The sequence below is a fragment of the Primulina eburnea genome, chromosome 1 (genome assembly GCF_022965805.1).
Source record: "Primulina eburnea isolate SZY01 chromosome 1, ASM2296580v1, whole genome shotgun sequence".
NCBI lineage: Eukaryota > Viridiplantae > Streptophyta > Magnoliopsida > Lamiales > Gesneriaceae > Primulina > Primulina eburnea.
In genome coordinates, this window is record NC_133101.1 from 51,823,549 (window position 1) to 51,850,079 (window position 26,531).

Genomic DNA, 26,531 nt, shown 5'->3' on the forward strand with positions numbered 1-26,531 from the left:
ATTCACTTCTGACCTCGTCATATTGACATTGAGTGTAATATTGGTTCTTGATGCATCCTGCAAACTGAAATTTGAAAAAGAAAATACATTAGATTCTTCTATTTCAAATAAAAATTGACAGATATAAAATATATCAGTACTGTTAGAGGCATGTTTCATTTGAAAGTACGAACTTATTTCATTTGCATCTTGAAATAACACCGGATAAAAATTCATTACAGATTACCCCAATTGCATGAAGACAATTGCACTTACTAAACCAAAAACACACCCCATTTCTTGACAATACAAGCCTTCATTTCTCACGACATTGCACACATCTGTTCCTCATTCAAACCCACCAATATAACCTTAACCAGAAAAACAAAACAAACACCACCGCATCCAAAGCACACAAAATTTACACTTCCATACAGACGAATCAAAATTAGCTTAACTCAGTCAATTCAACAACAAGACACAAGCAAAACAAGATTTTCACAAAATGGGAAGTGCCTGACTAATAAAAAATGCACCGAGGAGAAACTCGATCAAAATAATTATTAACAGAGTAGTTCGAAGCGAACGGAGGTGGTGTTTTTCCTTTGAACTACACTGGACCTAATACTATTTATTTTTTGCTGCTTGCACCTATGAATATAATTTTATTGAAGTGCTGTTTATGAATGCATCCAGGTGTATCAAGATAAATTATTTGGCTCCATACCTAAATTTGATTCTAAGATTGGAGGGGATTTTACGCAAGTTAGGAATAATTAGATATTATTAATGTTTTTTAATTTGCTTTTTAAGGTGTTAAAAAAGTTTATAAGACAGATACATCCAATTATTTACGATAAACTACATATGATTTTTCACGTTGTTAAGTGAATAATCTCATATGAAAAATGAGATGTATTCCATGTATATCATTTGATTAACCTTAAACAAAGTTTTTTTCAACATTATGTGAATCATAAGTCGAACACGATCCCAAACCCACGACAAGAGAAAAACGATCCGATGTCATTGTGTATAAAGAACGAACCGGGATAATACATTATTAGTTAGGCCTATTTGCCAATCTTGAATTCCTTCTGGAAGTGATCACTGCTGCCCAACTTTTTACAATTTCTGTTTGAAATTTACCTGCATGACATATTCAGTCAAGTATGATTCTTTACGAGATTGAGTGTAATGAAATGAGGGTCGATTCGGTCTTGAAGTGAATTACCTGCTGTCGACAGAAAAAATTCGTCCAAAACCTTCCCATGCTCTGCGAGAAAATTACAAACAGAAAAATTTGATGTCAAATATGGAAATCTGATCTAAAACTCACAAGCTGAACATATTCTTCCAATTTCTGTGTAAATAACTATACCAAATAAATTTTTTATGACCCATCACTTACCAGTTTCATACTCTAATGCTTGAAGAATCATTTCTATCTGACAATGCATAAAGGGAAATGAAATTACATCAGATAGATATTTCTCCAAGGTGTATAAAATTAAAAACAAAGTTCTATTCATGCAAAATTTTATAATACAAAAACAGGAAATTTCTTAGTACATGTATATCAAAGCCTTAAAAAATTAGAAACCATGTAAGTATTATATTGCTTTAGGATTTGAATTCAGTCATGGTATAGAAATGCAAGAATAAGATACTTTATCGAAATCTTTAACAAGATTTGTGGGGACCCGGACGCTAATCAAGTTCTTAATCATTATTGGGACTAATTAATCAATTATAAAACAGGGTCTAATTTTTTTTGTCCAAATACAAAGAGGAAACGTAATGTAATTTAATCAAATTACATATTAAACATGAACATACAAATCTTGTGTTATATACAAGAATTCAACTAGGTTCAACTACATATCAGTGCTGAATCCTATGTTGCTTCGAAGCCCGGATCTCCACGCTATCTAATCTTCTCTCATCCTCTTCTTGACCCTGATCCAGCCCCACCTGTTGTCATGCACACATACAAAACAAGACAACAGCCGGATAACTCCGGTGAGATATCAATATCCCAGTATAAACAATGTAAACATGCAATCATATAAAAACATATACAAAAGCATATATCAGTTATCGTTAACATGTAGCAATTCAGCAACAATGAATGATATAAAGCTGTAAATCAACATGTCATATCAGACTCAACTCAATCGACACGTCGTCTCAGACTCGACTCAACTGACGCGACATCTCAGACTCGACTCAACTCTATCCTAGGGATCCCGATGTCTGTATATAGGTAATTATATCGAATCTCAGTCGATAGGAATGAATCAATCCCTAAACGGCATCGATATAATTAATATCTCCAGTGTCTGGGCGAATCAGCCGCAGAATCGACGACTCAGTCAATAACCTGACGAATCAGCCGGCAATTAGGCGAATCAGCCAATAATCAGACAACTCAGCCTGCAATTAAGCGAATCAGCTTAAGTTTAGACGAATCAGTCAATCACCAGACGAATCAGCTGGTAATTAAGCGAATCAGCTTAAGTTTAGACGAATCAATCAATCACCAGACGAATCAGCTGGTAATTAAGCGAATCAGCTTAAGTTTAGACGAATCAGTCAATAACCAGACGAATCAGCCGGTAACTAGACGAATCAGCCTATGACTCAACGACTCAGTAGTCAATACATGCATTCAGTATCTAAGCAAATCAGTCAATGACTAGCGAATCAGCAGTCATCACATGCAGTGGCTATAAATCAATAGACAACAAACATCAATCTTATCAATTACAAGAATCAATGTAATAAACTAAGTATGTGATTTAGGGAAACTCGAGTCAAACCTTCCTCGAGTTATGCAATCCCAACACAACATTAATTTATACCTTTCTTTCTGATACCCTGGCTCTGTCGAAGTCTCGAACCCCAAGCCTGTCAATACTCAGTCTGACAATAACAATATCGAGGGTATGGTATCAATACACCACTCGATTACTACTGGATACAAACAGAATTCAATCAAATTCTGTTTCAACAACATAACATCATAATCTCAATATATTCAGCCCTATCATATCAGTCAGATATCAATTATAATATCTCATAATCGATAACCACTCAATCTGGATATCAATTCTTATTCAATCTCATTCTGAAATCATAACAAGTTCATATTCAGTCCGTTTCTTAATCTGACTTCGATTCTACGCTGTCTAACATGTCAAGAACAACATATATGACGTGTATTCAATTCTAGCAACATCATAATTTCAAGACAAGTCAAAACGTAACAAAACTTACGTCCAGTTGTAGCCTACGTCGATAGGAACTCAGTACCGCAGTCAGATTCAAAATCGGATGGGCGGATCTTTCACAAAAGGCGGAAGGATTTTTCAATTCTTTTCTCCGTACCTTTCTCGATTCTCCCCTTTCTGATTCTGAAGAATTCGTGCATATATATACTTGTGCATGCAAGCTAAGAGGTGTCACCATTTTTCGCACAACACGTCGCACCGCGGGTGCGGTAGGTGTAAGGCCGCGGGTGCGCTCATGCTTCGGCAATCTTATCTGTTCCGAAATTACATGACCGCGGGTGCGGTACATGTCAAGACCGCGGGTGTGGTCTTACACCACGGGTGCGGTCTTGTTCGCACCACGGGTGCGGTCCTGCTTTGCTAAAACTGACCAAGTTTCTGTCCATGCACCGCGGGTGCGGTACATGCAAGGCCGTAGGTGCGGTGTTGCTTCGGCAACACACTCTGAAATTCAACATAAATGGCCACCCATTATCTTAAATCGTGCCTCCGTTGGCCCTTTCGTAATCACGTTAACTTATAACTCAATAAGCCTTGATTAACAGTGATAATTTCTCGGGCATTACATTTCTCCCCCTCTTAAATCTGAGTTCGTCCTTGAACTCATAAGTAATCAATTCAGATATGTCAGAAGATATGTATACAGAGTTTAAATCAGAAACTCATCTCAATAAATCTGTTCTGAGATCTCAATCTTATATCAAATGTTATCTCTACAAATAGCTCTGATAAAGTCAATCTAGCAACACTGGCTATACAACATCTGTATATACCCAACCACAACTCATAACAACTCAACATCATCAGCTGTTATCGAGTCAGTTTATTCTAATCAAAGATATATTCGATCTTTAATCTCAGTTACCAACAGTCATCGTCCGACGTTGGCATATTCAGTCTGATTATCATGAGCTATTTTCATTTTCTTCTGACTTAGCTTCATCTTTTTAGTCATATCTCTGATCATGTCAGGTCGAATCTCTGGAACCTCAGAGATATCATCTCAATAAAGAGGGAATCTGTACTTCTTAACGTACAATGTATCTAATAGTGTCATTCCCATACTCATTTAATATCTGTTGTGGTATAAACACTCACAACATGGTAATAAATCCTGCCAATTAGTGTTAAATCAAACACTACAACTCTAAGCCTATGTTCTGGAATCTGGATACTCCACTCTGACTGTCCGTCAGATAGTGAATACTATTCAGTATTCAGATATAATCTAGTATCCAACTCTTACTGTACATTCGGTCAAATGTGCAGAATCAACCAAAATCACGGTTTAATCTAATCAATTCTCAACACTCCGTGTAATCTAATTACTTTTCTGACAAAAATCTCAGTCATATATCATATTTGTACATCTTCATGTACGAGTTAGCACTCGCAGACTGGGTCAGTCTGTCATTCCTAACTCAATCCATACTTAATTTCGAAAGAAATGTAGTAACTTCATCACGATATCCCTGGAAATGTAATCTCATTTCCATTCAGGAACCGACAAGTTACATAACCAATCTCTTGGTTTATTTTCTTTCTATCTTTATCTGTCTGTAGTTCAGACATTTCAGTCCAAACTCTGCCATATCTAATCTCATCTGTTTCTATCAAAACATTTTCTGCTATCAGGATGCCTACTGAATCAAGTATTGCACCTTTCTAACAATCTATGTCATTTCACATTCGAGATATCAGGCACAAACAAATCAGTTATTAACATACAATACAGTATTACTTACCTGATATTCTGATCGGTACTCTGTTCTGACTATCGATATTGAGTTCTAAACATTCTAATGAACTTTTTGATCTGCTTAATGTTTCAAAATCAGCTCTGGTTCGTACGGTACAATATAATCTCCATTGTCTACAATCTGTCTCAAACACGTATTCAGAATAACATCAACATTCAATCAGATTCAAAACATGCTAAACTCATAAACCGCAATTGTCTGACACTGATGCCAACCTCAGCTGCCTAATCACGGTTTAGTTCTGTGAAAATCAACGAATATATCATCTTCAGATATAACACATCCTGAATGCAATCGGTCTCAATCAGGATTCACCATATCAATAGTTCTTATATCAACTCAAAGATAAAATCAATCTCTCTGATTGGAATCAGATCTGAAGTCTTATCAGAGAAAACATCAATAACTTTCTTATCATTGGTAAATCAGCCAATGATAGACTCAACTTCAGTAAATCAACTGAATTTATAAGGAGTTACTCTGCTCTTTTCTGTAATAATCGAGTCATAGTACAAATATCAAAGGAATTCTCAGTCTAGAATTCTTATCGTACAATATTCATCTCTTGGTCATCTCAGGTCTGATTCTCACCATCTTCTGGAACTAATCTATGGTAGCTCTGTACTCGGTCAGCATATCCATATCAGTAATGCAGTCCCAACATCAGAGAACACTAGCACAACACAAGCTACCACACAATCTAACTCGATCTCATTCTCATCCTACTGTAGTATACAAGATCTAACAAAAATCACTGATAGAAGATCTTTTCCCAAATGAAAGGAAACAAATACTACAGTAAATAGGGACTCAACAGATAGTGCATACATCAATGCAAATCTCTCAGAAATAAAAGTATGCGAAGCACCGGTATTCCTCAATACATATGCAGGATAATCAAACAAATCAGTTACCTGCAACATCATCATCTGGTACTTCCTGAGCCTGCTCCTCAGTCAAAGCAAATACTCTGGCCTGTTGTCTAGGAGGTTGGCCAACTGTCTGGCTTCCTCCTGGCCTCTGCAGTGACTGAGATGGTGCTGGCTGAAATGAAGGAACAGCAGCTGATCGTCTACTCCACTGTGCCGCTGGTCCAGATGGTTCAGCTCCCTGGGATCTTTGGGAACCCCTCTGTGGACATACTCTGGCAAAATGTCCCTGTTGCTTGCAGAAGTGGCAACTACCAAGTACTCCTTGGCATTGCTCAGTGGAATGTCTCCCTCCACAATTTCCGCAGTAAGCCCCGGTATAAATCTGTTGGGGACCACTGGAACTAGAAGAACTGCCGCCAGACTTCTTAAACTGCTTTCCTCTAGCCTTCAGAAAATCTTTCCTTCCACCACTGCGACTGCCACTTTCAAATCTGGAAGGTGGTTGCTGTGGTCTCGACACTGGAGGAACAAATTCAGCTCCTCTCTGCCTTATCAGGCCCGCTTCAGCGCCCTTTGCTCTATTCATGCCATCAGCAAAGTTATTCGGTCGCCCTGTGTTCACCAATGTAAAAATATCGGGATTCAAGCCATTGATGAACTGATCAGCAACGGCTTCGTCATTTTCAGACACATGAGGAGCAAACTTCAACAAGGTAGAGAACTTGGTCACATATTCTTCAATGTTCAGCTGACCCTGTCACAAATTGGCAAACTCCGCCCCCTTGTCCTTTCTGTACGATATTGGGAAGAATCTCTGATAAAACTCAGTTTTAAATACATCCCAAGTAATAATCGTACCTCGTTGCTCCAAGGCCCTCTTCATTGTAATCCACCAGCTTTGTGCAACATCCAGCAACTGGTGCCCAATCAAATTAATCTGGCGCTCATCACGGTACTCCAGTGAATCAAACAGCAACTCAATGCTACCTAACCAACTCTCACACTCGACTAATGTCTCAGTACCCGTCAGAGAGGGTGGTTTGAATGACTGAAACCTTTTCAACAAGGTTTCCATTGGATTCGGTGTTACATCCATGGGAGGATTCGATGTACTACCCTGTTCTGGGATTCGTCTAGGAGGCATATCTGAAACTCAAAAGGATTAATAACCCAATCCAACACATCAGTTTCAATTCAGTCTCTCCTCCGATCATCTTACTGCTGATCGAAAATCAATTCAGATTCGTTCCCAATAATACATATTACAAAATCAAATCAGAAAAGTCAAGTAACATGTATTAGATAAAGCAGTAAGTCATGCTAGCAATCACAAGCAAGGAAAGAAAATTCAATCTACCCCGCTCACTAGCCTCTTCTATCTCACTCTAAAGAACTCTAGGTTCTAGTACCTATAGCTCTGATACCACCTGTTGTGGGGACCCGGACGCTAATCAAGTTCTTCATCATTATTGGGACTAATTAATCAATTATAAAACAGGGTCTAATTTTTTTTTTTTTCAAATACAAAGCGGAAACGTAATGTAATTTAATCAAATTACATATTAAACATGAACATACAAATCTTGTGTTATCTACAAGAATTCAACTAGGTTCAACTACATATCAGTGCTGAATCCTATGTTGCTTCGAAGCCCGGATCTCCACGCTATCTAATCTTCTCTCATCCTCTTCTTGACACTGATCCAGCCCCACCTGTTGTCATGCACACATACAAAACAAGACAACAGCCGGATAACTCCGGTGAGATATCAATATCCCAGTATAAACAATGTAAACATGCAGTCATATAAAAACATATACAAAAGCATATATCAGTTATCATTAACATGTAGCAATTCAGCAACAATGAATGATATAAAGCTGTAAATCAACATGTCATATCAGACTCAACTCAATCGACACGTCGTCTCAGACTCGACTCAACTGACGCATCATCTCAGACTCGACTCAACTCTATCCTAGGGATCCCGATGTCTGTATATAGGTAATTATATCGAATCTCAGTCGATAGGAATGAATCAATCCCTAAACGGCATCGATATAATTAATATCTCCAATGTCTGGGCGAATCAGCCGCAGAATCGACGACTCAGTCAATAACCTGACGAATCAGCCGGTAATTAGGCGAATCAGCCAATAATCAGACAACTCAGCCTGCAATTAAGCGAATCAGCTTAAGTTTAGACGAATCATTCAATCACCAGACGAATCAGCTGGTAATTAAGCGAATCAGCTTAAGTTTAGACGAATCAGTCAATCACCAGACGAATCAGCTGGTAATTAAGCGAATCAGCTTAAGTTTAGACGAATCAGTCAATAACCAGACGAATCAGCCGGTAACTAGACGAATCAGCCTATGACTCAACGACTCAGTAGTCAATACATGCATTCAGTATCTAAGCAAATCAGTCAATGACTAGCGAATCAGCAGTCATCACATGCAGTGGCTATAAATCAATAGACAACAAACATCAATCTTATCAATTACAAGAATCAATGTAATAAACTAAGTATGTGATTTAGGGAAACTCGAGTCAAACCTTCCTCGAGTTGTGCAATCCCAACACAACATTAATTTATACCTTTCTTTCTGATACCCTGGCTCTGTCGAAGTCTCGAACCCCAAGCCTGTCAATACTCAGTCTGACAATAACAATATCGAGGGTATGGTATCAATACACCACTCAATTACTACTGGATACAAACAGAATTCAATCAAATTCTGTTTCAACAACATAACATCATAATCTCAATATATCCAGCCCTATCATATCAGTCAGATATCAATTATAATATCTCATAATCGATAACCACTAAATCTGGATATCAATTCTTATTCAATCTCATTCTGAAATCATAACAAGTTCATATTCAGTCCGTTTCTTAATCTGACTTCGATTCTACGCTGTCTAACATGTCAAGAACAACATATATGACGTGTATTCAATTCTAGCAACATCATAATTTCAAGACAAGTCAAAACGTAACAAAACTTACGTCCAGTTGTAGCCTACGTCGATAGGAACTCAGTACCGCAGTCAGATTCAAAATCGGATGGGCGGATCTTTCACAAAAGGCGGAAGGATTTTTCAATTCTTTTCTCCGTAACTTTCTCGATTCTCCCCTTTCTGATTCTGAAGAATTCGTGCATATATATACTTGTGCATGCAAGCTAAGAGGTGTCACCATTTTTCGCACAACACGTCGCACCGCGGGTGCGGTAGGTGTAAGGCCGCTGGTGCGCTCATGCTTCGGCAATCTTATCTGTTCCGAAATTACATGACCGCGGGTGCGGTACATGTCAAGACCGCGGGTGCGGTCTTACACCACGGGTGCGGTCTTGTTCGCACCGCGGGTGCGGTGTTGCTTCGCTAAAACTGACCAAGTTTCTGTCCATGCACCGTGGGTGCGGTACATGCAAGGCCGCAGGTGCGGTGTTGCTTCGGCAACACACTCTGAAATTCAACATAAATGGCCACACATTATCTTAAATCGTGCCTCCGTTGGCCCTTTCGTAATCACGTTAACTTATAACTCAATAAGCCTTGATTAACGGTGATAATTTCTCGGGCATTACAAGATTGGCCTCCAAGGACGAGTTGTTTTCATACTCCAGCCATAGTTCTTTAATCTCTTCAGCTGCAAAATTAAACATAAAAGCTGATGCAATAAAAAATAAACAAAGATATAATTAAATTTTTTATAATTCATAATCCTTGGTCAAACCTCTCATCCCTCCGCCAAGAACCATGACATCTCGTCCAAAGCTACTTGTTCAAGTCTACTTTTTTCTTCCTTCGGCACACCATCAGATGGAGTTATATCCCCAATAATAGCTAGAAAATAGAATAAAAATTTCAACAATTTGAATGGTCATAAGACCGGACTTGTGAACTGACAATCAGTTTAAATGCATGGAACTTTCCGATTAATAAACACATCATATTTTTCTCCTATCACATTATATTATAGCCAATCATTGATAAATACTATAGAAAAATAGTCCAATCCAAGCAGATCCAAACTCTTTTCAGAAATGATGATTTTAACTTAGCCTATCTCAATGATGCTCAAGATAGTTGTCAAACCGACAAATAACAACAGTTTTGAGATATTGATACAAAGAAAACTGGAGAAAGACTATAAATGAGCAGAAAAAACAACACAGAACATAATTATATTACAAAAATGATGCAAATCAAATGAAACATATTGAGGTGTTGTGATACAAAAAAAAAGGATGGTGGCATCAAGGACGAATACAAAGTGAGTAGGTTATACTTTTGAGAAATGAAGAAGGTACTGATACTATTTGCTACTGTAAAACATTAATAATAAATTAGCAAAAATAAATCTGAATCACGAAATAACCTTCTGCAATGTCGTGAACGATTGCTATCTTGATACACCTGGATGCATTCATCAACAGCACTTCAATAAAATTATATTCATAGGTGAAAGCAGCAAAAAATAAACAGTATTAGGTCCGGTGTATCTCAATCGCTTCTTCCGTCTCAGTGCTTTGAACGGTGGTGGTGGTGGTGGTGTTTTGCTTCCCTCTCGATGAGTGGAACGGCGGTGGTGTTGGTGGTTCGAAGCGAACGGCGGTGAGTGGAACGGCGTGGTGTTAGGGTTAATTTTGAAGGAAAATGTGGATCGATCTAATGAGCTCATCTCTGAAAGATATGTGATATGATCGATATTAATCAGCGACGGTTTCTAAAACGCCGTCGCTACTAGCGACGGTTTTTAACAATCCGTCTGATTAAATCGGTTGTTCAGTATAGTTTATTTACTTTGTTAATCTGCGTGGTTCATCTTATTACTTCAGTATGAATTTATTTTTCTTATTTTTTACTTCATCAACATTGATATGCCGAAGTAAAATATAATAAAAATATATAGTGAAGCCCGTGTATTATTTTACTTCGCTTGTGTTATTACTGACGTTATTGGTAATGTATTACTTCGTAATTTATTATTGCCGAAGTAAAGCCTGCCGAACTAAAATCCGATTTTTCTACTAGTGACAGCAACATAAAGTTTATTTTATTTGGTTTGTTCATTACCTTCGCAAAGTTGGATCAGCTTTTCCCAAATCTCTTTGGCTGTCTTGCACATTTTGATTTTACTGAACGTTGCTTTGTCCAGCGTTTTATACAATATATCCTTTGCTACGTTGTCCAGATTTGCTTTTCTTTTATTCTCAGCAGTCCACTCATCTCTGGGCTTTTCAATTCTGTGAGGTGCCCCATCTGTGATCGCGACTGCTGTGTTGGCTTTCAGAATCTTCATTGGTCCGTCAGTGATGACGTACCACATATCATCGTCTTGTGCAGCTAAGTGAGCCTGCATCCTGATTTTCCAATCATCGAAATCCTCTTTGGAAAACATTTGGATCTTGTTGAAGGAAGACATAATGAAACGTTTGGATAGAAATATTCTTAGACAAGATACAACTGCTCTGACACCACTTGAAAGGATCGGTTACAAAGGTAATAAGTGTTTAGAAAGGGGGGTTGAATGAGCACTTACTGATAATGAATTCTTTTCTAATAATGAGTTCAGTTTAGTGACAAACTGATGCTCGGTATCATTTCAGTAGATGACAATCAGTTTAACTAAAAATAGTTGCGGAAGTAAACTGACTGAAAGATAGAATAACTGAATGAAAAACGATAACTGAAATAGTGTGCACACAGTTTGTTTCTGGATGTTCGGAGAATAGAATAACTTCTACGTCACCCCTTTTATCACTAAAAGACTTTGATCGAATACATATGTTGTACTGACCCACTTCAGTTTGGACTTAACATTGCCAAACTGAAAATCTTAGTTCACAAAAGCTTTAACAGTGTGTGACTGAATGAAACACAACTGAATATACCAAACAATGATTTTCAAGGTGCTAACAAGCTCGTAAGTGTAGTCTTGGTTGCTACTGATAAATCTGATAGGAGTGAGCTTTTGATATTCAAATACGAGTGGTGATTTCAGCAGAGTAGGAACAAGCTGGAATGGAATAGTAGTTCACACACACTTTTCTCAGCAGTCTTCTTTACCCATTTATAGGCTTCCCTTTCAACGGTAATATTAAATAACGTTTGAATCTTTATGTCCGTTGCTTGTCACGCTGATATGCTCTGACAGTCGTACTCTGCAAACTCTGAAATGCGGTGTTCTACTAATAGTTGCAGACTGTGGTACTATCTGTCTGTTGTTAATGACGTGTATCAGCTGAATGATCTGTAAGTTCACACCTGAATAAATCAACTGATCAGTTAGTTCTCTTCGAAAGTTAGCTGGATTCAGTCGCGTAGTTTGGTTATTTTCATAATCAATTGGTTCGCAATTTGTCAAACGCCGTAATTTTGTTTCCAACAAAAGATGTCTTACTGGTTGATAATTTGAAGTATAACTTGATTAGAATCAGTCAGTTATGTGACAATAATTTCTTAGTCCAGTTCAACAAACACACGTGCACGTTAAAAACTCAACTGTGAGATCATTGTGAATGGCAACCGTAGTGGCAATACTTACAAAGTCAGTTGGACTAATCAACCTAATGTACCAGTATGTTTTGTAGCTTCAAAATCTTCTAAAAGCTGGTTGTGGCATAAAAGTTTGAACCACTTAAAATTTAAGTCTATTGCTCATCTGAGTAACCATGATCTTGTAACTGGTCTGCCTAAAATAGATTTTTCAAAGAAAAATTTGTTCAGCATGTCAGTTTGGTAAACAAGTAAGATCTTCATTTAAAAACAAGGGTAGTAAATCTTCCTCCTGATGCTTAGAACTACTGCATATGGATATTTTTGATCCAATACCAGTCACGAGCTTAGTGGGAATGAAATACACTTTGGTAATCGTTGATGATTTTTCACATTTACTTGGGTTATTTTTCTTAAATCAAAAGACAAAACTGTTGCACAACTGATTAAACTTTTCAAAAGATTATTAAATGAAAAATCAGTTGGTATTGACATAATAAGGTCTGATCGAGGGAATGAATTCGTCAATCAAAATCTTTCACAATTTTTAGAAAATATTGGGATTAAGCAAGCATGAGCTCTCAGCAACAAGAACTCCTCAGCAAAATGGTGTAGCTGAGAGAAGAAATTGAACTCTTTAAGAAGCTGCTAGAACAATGTTTGCTGATTCTGGTATTTCTCAAAGATTTTGGACAGAAGCAGTAAACACTGCATGTTACACTCAGAACAGATCAATGATTAACAAAAATCATTTAAAAATGTCATATTACATCTGGCATGGACATAAAAGTTTGGTGTCTTATTTCAGAATATTTGGCTGCAGATGTTTTATTCATGATAATGGAAAAATTTATTTGAAAACTTTTAATTCAAAATCTGCAGTGGGAATATTTTTGGGTTATCATCAGTTAGTAAAGCCTATAGAGTCTTTAATAAATGTAGTTTAAATGTAGAAGAATCAATTCATATTGTGTTTGATGAATCGGGACTAACTGATAAGCCAACTGATCCAGTTGAGCTAGTTGATCACTTTACAGATATATGTTTGGAGGATGATAGTGAAGAAGAAGTTCATATCAATCGAAATCTCCTTCAAACACCAGAACCAGAGATACTGGATCAATTATTTGAACAAGAAATTGTTCCTGATCATCAGTTGATGGAGCAAAATGATGAAATTTTAATACCAACTGAAGCAACAGCAACTGAAACTGAAGAAAATGTTCAGTTGCCGTCTGAACCAGTTGCTGAAATTGATCCAAACAATGCTGAATACAGATGGAAGAAATCACACCCACCAGAATTGGTGATAGGTAATCCATCTGATCCGGTAAGAACTCAGAATCAAATGATTAATTTATTTATTCATTCAGCTTTCGTTTCCCAACTGGAACAAAATAAAACTGATGAAGCTCTTGCTGATCCTAACTGGACAAATTCTATGCAAGAAGAGCTAAATCAGTTTACCCACAACAATATCTAGAATTTAGTTCCAAGATCAGTTTCTAAAACCATTATAGGTACAAAGTGGGTCTATAGAAACAAACTGAAAGAAAAAGGTTCAGTTGTGCGCAATAAAGCGAGTCTTGTAGCACAAGGATATAATCAAGAAGAAGTAATTGATTACGACGAGACATATGCACCAGTTGCAAGACTGGAAGCAATCAGAATGTTCCTTACTTATGCCTCATTCAAAGACTTCAAAGTCTATCAAATTTATGTCAAGAATGCATTCCTGAATGGTCAGTTGCAGGAAGAAGTGTATGTTGAACAACCACAAGGTTTTGTTAATCACATTCCTCCTGATCATGTTTATCACTTGAACAAAACATTATATGGTCTTAAACAAGCTCCAAAGCTTGGTATGAAACACTTTCAAAATTTCTAACTGATCATGATTTTATTGTTGGATCAGTTGACAAGACTTTGTTCACGTTTTCAAAGAATGGTCATATTTTACTTGTGCAAATATATGTTGATGATATTTGTTGGAACATTTCATGTTCGCAATCTTGATTTTGATGTTAACAAAACTTGTTATTGTGTTTCTAACATATTTACTCAAGTGTGAAGCTATTAAAACAAGAAGCAAGCTGAAACTGAATTCTGCACAAACTAAATTTCTGGCAAGCTTCGGTATTTTGATGATCTCTCTCAAGTGCATGATTTGAATGACAATCCGCAAATTGAATTGATCAGAAAACGCAATTTTAAACAAGTCTTATTTCACGTCAGTTGGGCAAATTCGTAAGTTATCAAGGTCTAACTGATCGCTGAAGTACCGAGCTGATTGTACAAAACAACAATCAGTTGGGTATGAGCAGTTGCGGTATTTTGGTCATATCTCTCATCTCAGTTATTGGAATAAAGAAATTCAGTATGTGTTTGAAATATAAGACGATGATCTACAAATCATCTTCAGAAGTCAAAGTCTAAATCAAAGCTTAAGATGTTGAACCGGACAAGCAGCTGACCAACTGAACTGAACTGAACCAGCTGCTATCCCGTTGAACTGAACGACCAGTTGAGTTGACCAGTTGGGAATATGTCCAGCAAGGAGAATTTGACCGTTGCAATTTCAGAAACAGTACAGAAACTTTCCAAACAGTCATATTCTTGTGTCTTACGTATATATCATTGTTGGAGCTTATAAATACAACATCTTAAAGATCAAACAAGAGTTTTTAAAGAGGATTCAAAGCATGGACAGTTAGCATGAAGAAATCAGCTAGTTGAGAGCAAAAACCTTTGCCTGAGGATACATTTGATATGTACATTGTAAAGGATAAATTCCTTACATACAATCACTCACACATATACAAGAGAGTTGAAATTCAAATATTAGTTGAGTGAGTCTTTACACAAAGACGTAAAACATTGTGTTTGTAGTCTTTGCATATGAGACATTAAACAATATGCTGATTGTGAGGTGATGTCTATAATCTTGAGTGCTAGAAGTTCTAGTTCGGTGCTGCCCTTATGGAGTGGGTTTGTACAAAGATTTGTATAAATCAAAGTCTTCTACTGAATACTTCCCAAGGGGAAGAAGGGGTGACGTAGGAGAATTTGAAATCTCCGAACATCCATAAACAAATTCATCTATTTTTTTGTGGCATTACTATTCATTTCCACTTTTTTAAAGGAGCCTTGTTGAATCATTTTATGTGTTCTTCAAATACAAAATTATTGCATACCAAGTGTTTGATAAAATGCTTCAACCAAAATATTTTTACTCATTCAACTTACATATATTTGAAATTATTTACAAAATGTTTAATCGGTTTCTACGAAGGATTATTTCAAGTGTCTTCCACTTGGTTTGAAAATCAAACTCGATTTAATACATCGGTGTTCAATATTTCAAGAACCGAGCTATTGTAGCTCAACGATGATCCCCATAATCGATCCCAACAATATTATTTTTGGGCCAGCTAACCCCAAATTATGTGAGAAATTTGCCAAGTTAATGCAGGAAAAATTTGAGATGACTATGATGGGTGGGCTGACGTTATTTCTTGGTCTGCAAATGAAGCAACTAGAAACTAGTACTTTTATCAGTCAGACCAAAAACACGATGGAACTGCTTAAGAAATTTGGCATGGGAGACGTGTTCAGTTGCAAATACTCCCATGAGCTCATCGATTAAATTAGATAAAGATGAAGGAGAATATTAGTTGAGACGACAATCTACAGAGGTTTAATATGTTCTTTATTATACCTAACTTCTAATCGTCCTAATATTGTATTTGTTGTTTGCATGTATGCTAGATTTCAGGCAGATCCTAAGCAATCGCATTTCTTAGCTGCCAAACACATATTGAAATATCTTAAAGACAACTGAAGAATTATGGAGTCATTGCAGAAGAATCACCAATATTCTATGATAATACAAGCACGATTGAAATTACATACAATCCAGTTCTTCACTCGAGAACCAAAAACATTTATGTCAGACATCACTTCATCAGAGATCATGCTCTAAAGAAGGCAATAAGGCTGGAGTACATTTCAACTGAACATCAAGCAGCTGACATCTTCACTAAACCATTATCCGATACTAAGTTTTCTTACTTTCGTAACATTCTTGGTTTAATTGATTTGTTTTAGTCGCATTATTATGTCAGCTAGTGGTGTTATTCAATGTTTATTTAGTTGTTTTTAAATGTTTCTAAGTTAGTATCAGTTAGGATGCAGAAGTAATTAAATAAAGAATAGACAAACATTAACTGAAATAAATACTTAATTATTAGAACGACTAGCTATTATATTGTTTATTTCAATCTCTATTGCATCTAGCTAGGAGGTCATCCATGCGGATAACCTGCCAGTGGCAGACTTCTTAAACTCATGGGAAAAAGAAATGCTTTTCAAAGTCTTCTGCTCCTTGAGAAGCATCAGGTAGAAGAAACCTTCATCTGTGAAGATATCTGAAGCCTCAGCAACGCCAAGACGCCACATATATTTAGTTTCTGTTGTCACTTGCTCTCTAGTAACAATGTAACGTACCGTACTTTTAAACTATTTGAAATTTGTGGAAAAATAAAAATTTCCTTAAATAAAAAGTAATAATTCAAATTGCGCTAAAATGAACCGCTCATATAAAAATATTTGAAATAAAAACAATTACAATCAAAGTTTGTAAAAAGGTAAACGTGTACACATCGTAAACAATATCCTCAAAATTAGGGTATTTAAAACATGCATAAATTTCTTAAAACGTAGGTGATCCTCGAATTTAGCCTCCTACGTAGCCCAAGCCGGCTCATTGGTCCCCACCCCTCATCTCCTCATACTCGTCCTCATCTGCATCGATCAAGTCTAGTGAGTCTAAAGACTCAATATGTATAAACTGGAGATAACAAATAATACGTAATAAAACCACATGCATCTTTAAAGTAGAGCGTACATACTTGAAACTTGAACGTAATAACATAAATATAGACGTTCCATCATCATAAAACTTTTCATAAACATACTTTTAACAAACATACTTGAACATGCATACACTTTATCATTTTGCATAAAGATATGTTACCAAGCAAGTGACCCATACATAAATGTGTCCGATCAGACTAAACCACAGTACTGGGCTGGTAGGGATGTCCACTAACACATACATGAGATTCCCGTTCATGCATTACCGGGTGAATTGGTCCCTGATCATGCTTTAGCGCTTTCCAATCCTGATCTAAACCCGGTCATGCTTTACCGGGGTGGAGAGGTCTATAAAAATAGCTGGAGCATTCGTCAGTCCAAACGGCATCACTAAGAACTCGTAATGCCCATATCTAGCCCTGAAGGCTGTCTTATGAACTTCTGCATCTTTTACCTTCAGCTGATGATACACTGATCGCAGATCTATCTTAGAGAGCATTGTAGCTCCCTGCAACTGATCAAATAAGTCCTCAATCCTCAGAAGTGAGTATTTATTCTTGATCGTTACCTTGTTCAACTATCGGTAATCGTTACACAGCCTCATGCTCTCATCTTTCTTCTTTACAAAGAGCTCTGGTGCGCCACATGATGAAGAAACTAGGGCGGATGAATTCCTTGTCTAGGAGCTCCTGGATCTGCTATTTAAGCTCTAACATCTTTGTTGGAGCTAAACGGTACGGTACCTTGAAGATTGGCACAGTGGCATAATTCTTATCAAAAAATTATGAATTTACTGTCAAATGAGAACTCAAGAACCCTACTCTCCTTCAACGGTGAACGTGTAAGTTTGTGTGAACAAGTGTGTGTGTGCGTGTGTTTTAATAAATTAGGGGGTAGAATTTGTTTAATTAATAATTATCATTTAATTAAAATACTAACCCACTACTACTATTCTAACAATCCCATATAAAATTTAAAATACACAATTTAAATGCCAATTACAATGTTAATTACCACCAATTAAACAAAGTCCCCTAATTTAAAATAAAATGCACAATTGCTAAACTTTAAAAGTTTAAAGTCTCAAAGTCACCTAATAATTAGTTTAGGCTTTAAAATGCTGAAAACTTAATGAATCATTTAAAATGACATTTTCTTCACTTGAAATAAAATAACACATTTTAAAATCCCCAAAATCATCGTCGGTCTCTTTTCCTCGATCCTGCATCGAATAATCACCTGAAATATGAAACTCAGGAAAACATTTTAACATGCATTGCCTAAACTTAAATAATTTAAAATAATACATTTAAATAAATCATGCATCTCTAAAATCATTTTAAACTTAAATAAATAATTTAATAATTAAATAAATGCTCTGTTTTTACGTGTACTGATTTAGGGCTCTACAAACAACCAGTTCTTCCTCTCGGGAGGACTGCAGCTCCTGGATTTTTTTCAGGTTGCCAATTTCTTTTCAAAGACAAGGTCTTCAATCTTCAGCTTTCGAGCAGTTTCAATGGATAGATTAAACTCCTCAGGAAAATCTGCTTGATGTGAACTACATGTTGCATCCATTTGATGTTGCGTTAATTTTTTTTTTTTTTACTATTTGCTGAAATAATCAACTGATACAGTGACTAATCACTTCATTCTTATTTATATATATGCTTCGAGTCATCTGAAGAGATACACTTGTTATCTCCGGCGATTTAGCTTCCAAGGATAAAAAATACTCTTATATTTATGTGATATATGTAAGGAAAAATTGTTTACTTAACTCTATATTATTTACATTATTTTATCTCAGTTAGTATTGCAAGTCAACTTAATTTCAGTTAGCTTGAAAAGAAAACATAGCAGTAAAACTGATGAGTAGCAATGAACTGAAAGTAGAAATTTTATTGATAATATATCTATGCTATTACATGATTAAATTCCATTTCTACTGCATCTGAACAAATGGATAACCAGCTGGACATTTCCTTAGAAATTTTACTAAAATCCTCTGTGAAAACAATTTTTTCCAGTATCATATACTCTTTGTTGAGCATTAGGTCGTACAGACCTTCATCAGTTATTAGGTCAGATGTGGGGACCCGGGCTCTAACTCATTTCTCTGGGATTAAATGGATCTTTATTATGAAAAGTGGGTCAAATTTTCGCTTTTCAACATTAATTCTAATGTTATATAAACAAGCATAAAGTCTTTATTTATTTTACAAGCATACAAACATGTCTTGTTCTAATACATCAATTTAACTAGTGTTTAGTACAAAATACCAAATACAAGTACTCCCAGTCTAATAAAAGCCACTAGTCATCTGCTGCGCCCGTAGTCTCCACGCTATATCAATCTCGTCTCTGTCTCGACCCAGATCCTGCCCCACCTGTTGTTCTGCACACATACAGACATAACAGCAGCCGGAAACTCCGGTGAGAACAAATCCCAGTATAAACATGTATGCATGCATATAATCATTCTCAAACATGAAACATGCTAGTATAAATGACATCCATATGAACATGCAATGCGAATCAAACCATGTCTGGACTCGACTCGACTAAAACTCTAGGGATCCCGGTGTGAATAAGACGATCTATCACCTACTCTCCCAATCGGGGTGACGGTACGTCTTATTCCTAGACTTCGGTCTGATCTATATCCACATCTACAATAGGAGACTGATCTTCCCCTACGCTGTGATACCACCGAACGTCTAGAAGTTTGACTGTTCTGTCAAGACTCCCTATCTTAAATGCAATGCATAACAATCTGTAAACAATGCATAATCATCTCAAAAGATTTGAATACAAATCTATAAACAAATCACAATCATATTACAAAATAAACAATAAATCTAGTATGTGATTTTGGTTGGGAAACTCAAATGGGATCTCATTTGAGTTGTATCTCCCCAAACAAAACATGCATTATACCTTTCTTGTTGTAGTCTCGTCGCATACGAAATTTCGAAACCAGACCTGTCAATATCAATCTGAAATGGCAATGTAGAGATGCATTCTATCAATATACAACTCAAAACAACTCATGTACAGTTCATATTCATTCTTAGTAACAATCGACGGCACAACGGCGTGATTTCTCAATACCGATATCTCAACAACAACGTTATCAACCGCTATTAACTCATACTCTCATCAGAACATATATATATACACTCTGAAATCTGTATAATTTCCACATAATATATGCTGGAAAATCGAAACCCATTCATACGACATCCGAAAACCGTTTCGATTGCACTTCTACAATACTCAACATATCAAGAACACATAATACAACTCATATCTGAATTTCCCTAATCACCATATCTCAAATCATGCAGAAATTGAAAGAGACTTACATCACCTTGTAGCTCTTCATGAGAGGAGCTCAAAATCGAAATCGGAGTAAAGTTTGGAGGTATAAATCTTTCAAAATCCTAATCTTAAAAGCATAAGGAAGTGAAGTTTTCTCTCTGAATTTCCTTCGGTTCTCTGTTATGCAAGAGTGGAAATGAAGACACCTATATATATCTTGCATGGTTAATAACACATGGCTTATTCTTCAAAGGGCACGCATGACCGCGGGTGCGGTGGCTCAAGGAGCGCGGGTGCGCTGTGCCCACGGCATGCCTTACATTTTCTGAAATTCGACGACCGCGGGTGCGGTCCCTGCATGACCGCGGGTGCGGTCTTGCTTCGAATAAAACTTCTCAATTTCTGTCCATGCACCGCGAGTGCGGTCCTTCCAGTACCGCGGGTGCGGTATTGCTTCGGCAGCACATTCAAAATTCCATAATTTATGACCGAGGGTGCACTCTTATTCTAAGTGCGGGTGCGGTCTAGTAAAATCCTAATTCTCATGTCTTTTCTCCTCTCCTTACACGTCAAGCATTCTCATATCTTCCGAGGCTCATATTAATGAATACTAATAAATCTCGTACCTTACATTTCTCCCCCTCTAAGAAATGATTTCGCCCTCGAAATCACAGGCAATCTATTAAATATACATGACAAGTAATATAATCAGGACTGAAGATTTACTTACATTATGTAAATAACTCGGGATGTTTCTGTCGTATATCTGCTTCGGTCTCCCAAGTTGCTTCTTCTATGCCATGTCGACTCCATTGTACTTTCACTAGTGGAATAGTCTTCGTCCTGAGCTTCTTTTCTTTCCGATCAAGAATTTGTATTGGTTGTTCAACATAGCTCAAGGTCTGATCAAGCTCCGCTTCGTCAGGTTGAATGACATGGGAAATATCCGGCATATATCTACGCAACATTGACACATCAAAAACGTCATGTATCCAGGATAACGAAGGAGGAAGAGCAATTCGATAGGCTCGGTCGCCAATCTTCTCAAGAATCTCGTAAGGACCGACGTATCTAGGAGACAACTTCCTACGCTTGCCAAATCTGACAACACCTCTGAATGGAGAAATCTTCAGAAATACTCTGTCTCCTTGCTCAAATACTAACGGTCTACGTCTGATATTGGCGTATTTGGCTTGTCTATCCTGTGCCGTCTTCATTCTCTTCTAAATAATTTTCACCTTCTCAGTCATGTCACAAATCATATCCGGCCCAAGTTCTGGTACTTCTGAGATGTCATCCCAGTACAGCGGAGATCTGCACTTCTTGCCATATAAAGCTTCAAACGGTGCCATCTCAATGCTCGTCTGATAGCTATTATTGCAAGAGAATTCACAAAGAGGCAGAGAATCTTGCCAACCAGTGCCAAAATCTAGAACTACGGCTCTCAACATATCCTCTAAAGTCTGGATAGTCCGCTCTGACTGTCCGTCTGTCTGAGGATGATAAGCAGTACTCAGGTGTAATGTCGTACCTAAAGCCTGCTGTAAACTGTGCCAAAAGTGAGAAGTGAATCGTGGATCACGATCTGATACGATAGACTTCGGCACACCATGTAATCTGACTACCTCTCGGACATATATCTCCCCCATCTGATCATGTCGATACGTCATTATGTACGGGATAAAGCAAGCTGATTTGGTCAGTCTGTCAATAATGACCCAAATCGCATCACAGCCTCTAGATGATCGAGGTAACTTCGTCACGAAATCCATGGAAATGTGATCCCATTTCCATTCTGGAATGGCTAAACTCTGAAGTAAACCTCCGGGCTTCTTTCTCTGCGCTTTCACTTGCTGGCAATTCAGACATTTAGACACAAATTCTGTAATATCTGACTTCATTTGCTTCCACCAGAACTGCGTCTTCAAGTCATTGTACATCTTTCTGCCACCAGGATGAATGCTAAACCGACTACAATGTGCTTCTGATAGAATCTGATGTTTCAAATCTGAAACATCTGGCCCGACAAGACGGTTATTCACATACAGTACATGATCACGTACCTGGTATTCTGACAAATGTCCTGATCTGACCATCTGAATCGATCTCTGCACATTCTGATCGGTTCTTTGGGCTTCTTTGATCCTTATAATTAAATCAAGCTCAACTTGGATTGTAGCAAGTCGTAGTGGCCTACTATCTGTATCAAATTCTAATCCAGACAGACAGCAATTCTCAACTAACTTTGTAACACCTATCGTTGATAAGGATAGGGAACAAACCTTTCGACTCAAGGCGTCTGCTGCTGCATTTGACTTCCCTGGATAGTATTTGATCTCACAGTCAAAATCTTTCAGTAGGTCAAGCCATCTACGCTGCCGCATATTCAGTTCGGATTGAGAAAATAGGTACTTCAGGCTTTTGTGATCGGAATAAATCTCAAATTTCTCTCCGTAGAGATAGTGACGCCAGATCTTTAATGCAAATACGATAGCCGCCAATTCAAGATCATGAATTGGGTATCGAACCTCATGTGGCTTCAGTTGTCTCGAGGCGTATGCGACCACATGACCTCGCTGCATAAGAACACATCCCAACCCTCGGTGAGAGGCATCACAATATACAACGAAATCTCCCGTACCTGAAGGTATCGTCAGTACTGGAGCACTGGTCAGCTTCTTCTTCAATTCCACAAAGCTAGACTCACAATCCTCGGACCATACAAATGGCGCATTCTTTTGTGTCAACTGGGTAATCGGCTTCGCAATACTGGAAAAATCTTTGATGAATCTTCTATAGTATCCTGCCATACCCATGAAACTGTGTATCTCTGGCACAGAAGTCGGTCTCGACCAACTGATCACAGCTTCAACTTTACTCGGATCCACAGAAATACCATCTCCAGATATGATATGACCCAAGAAGACAACCTGTCTCAACCAAAACTCGCACTTGGACAGTTTAGCATATAATCTTTCATTTCTCAGTGTTTGCAATAAAATTCTCAAATGATTGGCATGCTCAGTCAAATTCTTAGAATACACTAAGATATCATCAATAAACACAATCACAAACTCATCCAAGTACTTCTGAAAGACTCGGTTCATCAAACTCATAAACACCGCTGGTGCATTTGTTAAACCAAAAGGCATGACAATAAATTCATAATGTCCATACCTGGTTCGAAATGCTGTCTTCAGTATGTCTACATCTCGAACTCTGAGCTGATGATATCCGGATCGCAAATCGATCTTAGAATAAATCGATGATCCCTGTAATTGATCAAATAAATCGTCGATGCGCGGCAATGGATATTTGTTCTTCACTATCGCTTTGTTCAATTGCCGATAGTCTATACACAATCGCATCGATCCATCTTTCTTTCGCACAAAGAGCACTGGTGCGCCCCAAGGAGATACACTAGGTCGGATATATCCCTTGGATAGAAGATCTTCAAATTGTGCTTTCAGTTCTTTCAGTTCAACAGGCGCCATCCTATACGGAGCTCGAGATATAGGAATAGTACCTGGCATAAGATTTATGCTAAAATCTACCTCTCGAGCTGGAGGTAACCCTGGTATTTCATCTGGGAATACATCTGCAAATTCTCGTACTATTGGCAAGTCCGCCAATGCCGGGCTCGATTTCTGTACATCTACAGCATACACAAGGAACCCATCTGCTCCTTTCTGCAACAACTTATTCATAGTCAAATCCGAAATCAAGGGAATCCGAGATCTGGAACCCTTACCGTAGAATTTCCACTCTTCTGCCATTTCTGGTCTGAATCTGACAATTTTGTGGAAACAATCCACGGTGGCTCTGTACTTTGTTAACATGTCAATCCCAACAATGCAATCAAAATCAGCTAGCCCAAGTACTATGCAATCTAGATCAATTTCATGACCCTCAAACTGTAAAATGCAATGTCTAACCGTCGTTATAGATATCAATCCACTTCCCAACGGAGAAGTAATAGACACCACATCCAACAAGGACTCAACAAGCAAGGAATGCAATAACGCGAATCGTTCTGAGATGAATGTATGCGATGCACCTGTATCTATCAATATATAAGCAGGATAACCGCAAAGAGAACAGTTACCTGCAATGACGTCGTCTGGTGCATCTTGGGCTTGTTCTTCCGTCAATGCAAATACTTGAGCCTGTTGTCGAGGGGGTTGGCTCCCAGTCTGGCTACCTCTGGCTCTGGGCTGCGTCTGTGCCTAGGGTGGCTGGAAGGAATGGACCGATGATGCTTGCTTTTCAAGCTGAGGTACTGAACCTGATGCTCTTCCACTTTGCATTTGCTGTAGACCTTTCTGTGGACAGACTTTGGCAAAGTGCCCTGGTTGCCTACAAAAATTACATCGGCCCGAGACTCCCTGGCACTGTTCAGTCGAATGTCTACCTCCACAAGAATTGCAGTAGACACCTGTATACCTCGTACTCTGATCAAAGCCACTCTGTCTTGATCCACTGGAGCTTGACGAACTGCTCCCGGGTCTTTTAAACTGCTTCCCTTTTGCTTTTAACTGATCTTTCCGCCCACTGCTACTGCCGCCGCTATCAACATACGGAACACTCCGTTGCCTAAGCAATCCTGCTTCTGCTCCTTTGGCATGGTTCAATGCATCAGCGATATTGTTGGGTCTTCCAGTATTTACCAACGTAAAGATATCGGGATTTAAGCCGTTTATAAACTGATCTGCTACGGCCTCATCACTACTTGAAACATGAGGTGCAAAGCGAAGCAAGGAAGAAAATTTAGCGACGTACTCCTCAATGTTCAGTTGCCCTTGCCTCAGGTTTGCAAATTCAGCGCCTTTATCTTTACGGTAGGATATGGGAAAGAATCGCTGATAAAACTCGGTCTTGAATACTTTCCAGGTAATCTCTGTGCCACGTTGTTCTAATGCTCTTTTGATATTGAACCACCAATTCTTAGCCACGTCATGCAGTTGCTGGCCAATGAGTTTCACTCTTTTCTCATCACTGTATTCTAGAGACTCAAATAACATCTCAATATCCTCCAACCAGCTTTCACATTCGATTGCATTTTCTGTACCCTTTAAGGTAGGTGGTCTGAAAGACTGGAATCGTTTTAACAAAGTCTCCATAGGCGTAGCAGTAACATCCATCGGATCCCCAGATGTGCTACCCTGTTCTGGTGTTGTAGGTCGCAAAGGCACGGCTGCTCTTCTAGGAGGCATGTATCTGTTATTCAACCAATTTAGTGTACAAGCTATACAAACTGTCTCAGCCCTCCTCTGATCATTTACCTCTGATCCAGAATCGGTTCTGATTCAGTCAATTACATTCTATAATCACATCAGATAACACACAACATGTAATAAGGAAGACAATAAATCATGCTAGCACATCATAAAGCAAGGAAGAAGACTCAATCTACCCCGCTCATTTTATCTTATCTCAATCTAAAAGATCTATCGCTCTGATACCACCTGTTGTGGGGACCCGGACTCTAACTCATTTCTCTGGGATTAAATGGATCTTTATTATGAAAAGTGGGTCAAATTTTCGCTTTTCAACATTAATTCTAATGTTATATAAACAAGCATAAAGTCTTTATTTATTTTACAAGGATACAAACATGTCTTGTTCTAATACATCAATTTAACTAGTGTTTAGTACAAAATACCAAATACAAGTACTCCAAGTCTAATAAAAGCCACTAGTCATCTGCTGCGCCCGTAGTCTCCACGCTATATCAATCTCATCTCTGTCTCGACTCAGATCCCGCCCCACCTGTTGTTATGCACACATACAGACATAACAGCAGCCGGAAACTCCGGTGAGAACAAATCCCAGTATAAACATGTATGCATGCATATAATCATTCTCAAACATGAAACATGCTAGTATAAATGACATCCATATGAACATGCAATGCGA

The 26,531-nt window shown here is 37.9% G+C and overlaps 1 protein-coding gene across 1 annotated transcript; it reads right to left on the reverse strand.

The window, feature by feature from the left end:
• Positions 1-736: 736 nt before the first annotated feature.
• Positions 737-10,573, reverse strand: LOC140812356 (uncharacterized). Its single transcript, XM_073170603.1, has 7 exons — positions 10,297-10,573; positions 9,652-9,761; positions 9,501-9,564; positions 1,650-1,665; positions 1,391-1,427; positions 1,214-1,255; positions 737-1,128 (listed from the first exon to the last, which is right to left on the reverse strand). Exons 2-7 carry the CDS (start codon positions 9,674-9,676, stop codon positions 1,043-1,045), a joined length of 270 nt encoding a protein of 89 aa, XP_073026704.1. The 5' UTR covers positions 9,677-9,761; positions 10,297-10,573; the 3' UTR covers positions 737-1,042.
• Positions 10,574-26,531: the final 15,958 nt, after the last annotated feature.

What these genes read in the sequence shown, in the direction of transcription:
- LOC140812356 (XM_073170603.1), bottom strand. Translation starts at nt 9,676, where the DNA reads ATGGTTCTTGGCGGAGGGATGAGAG. An exon ending in TCTTGGCGGAGGGATGAGAG is followed by an intron (nt 9,565 to 9,651) that starts GTTTGACCAAGG and finishes TTAATTTTGCAG; the next exon opens with CTGAAGAGATTAAAGAACTA. An exon ending in ATTTTTTCTGTCGACAGCAG is followed by an intron (nt 1,129 to 1,213) that starts GTAATTCACTTC and finishes TATGTCATGCAG; the next exon opens with GTAAATTTCAAACAGAAATT.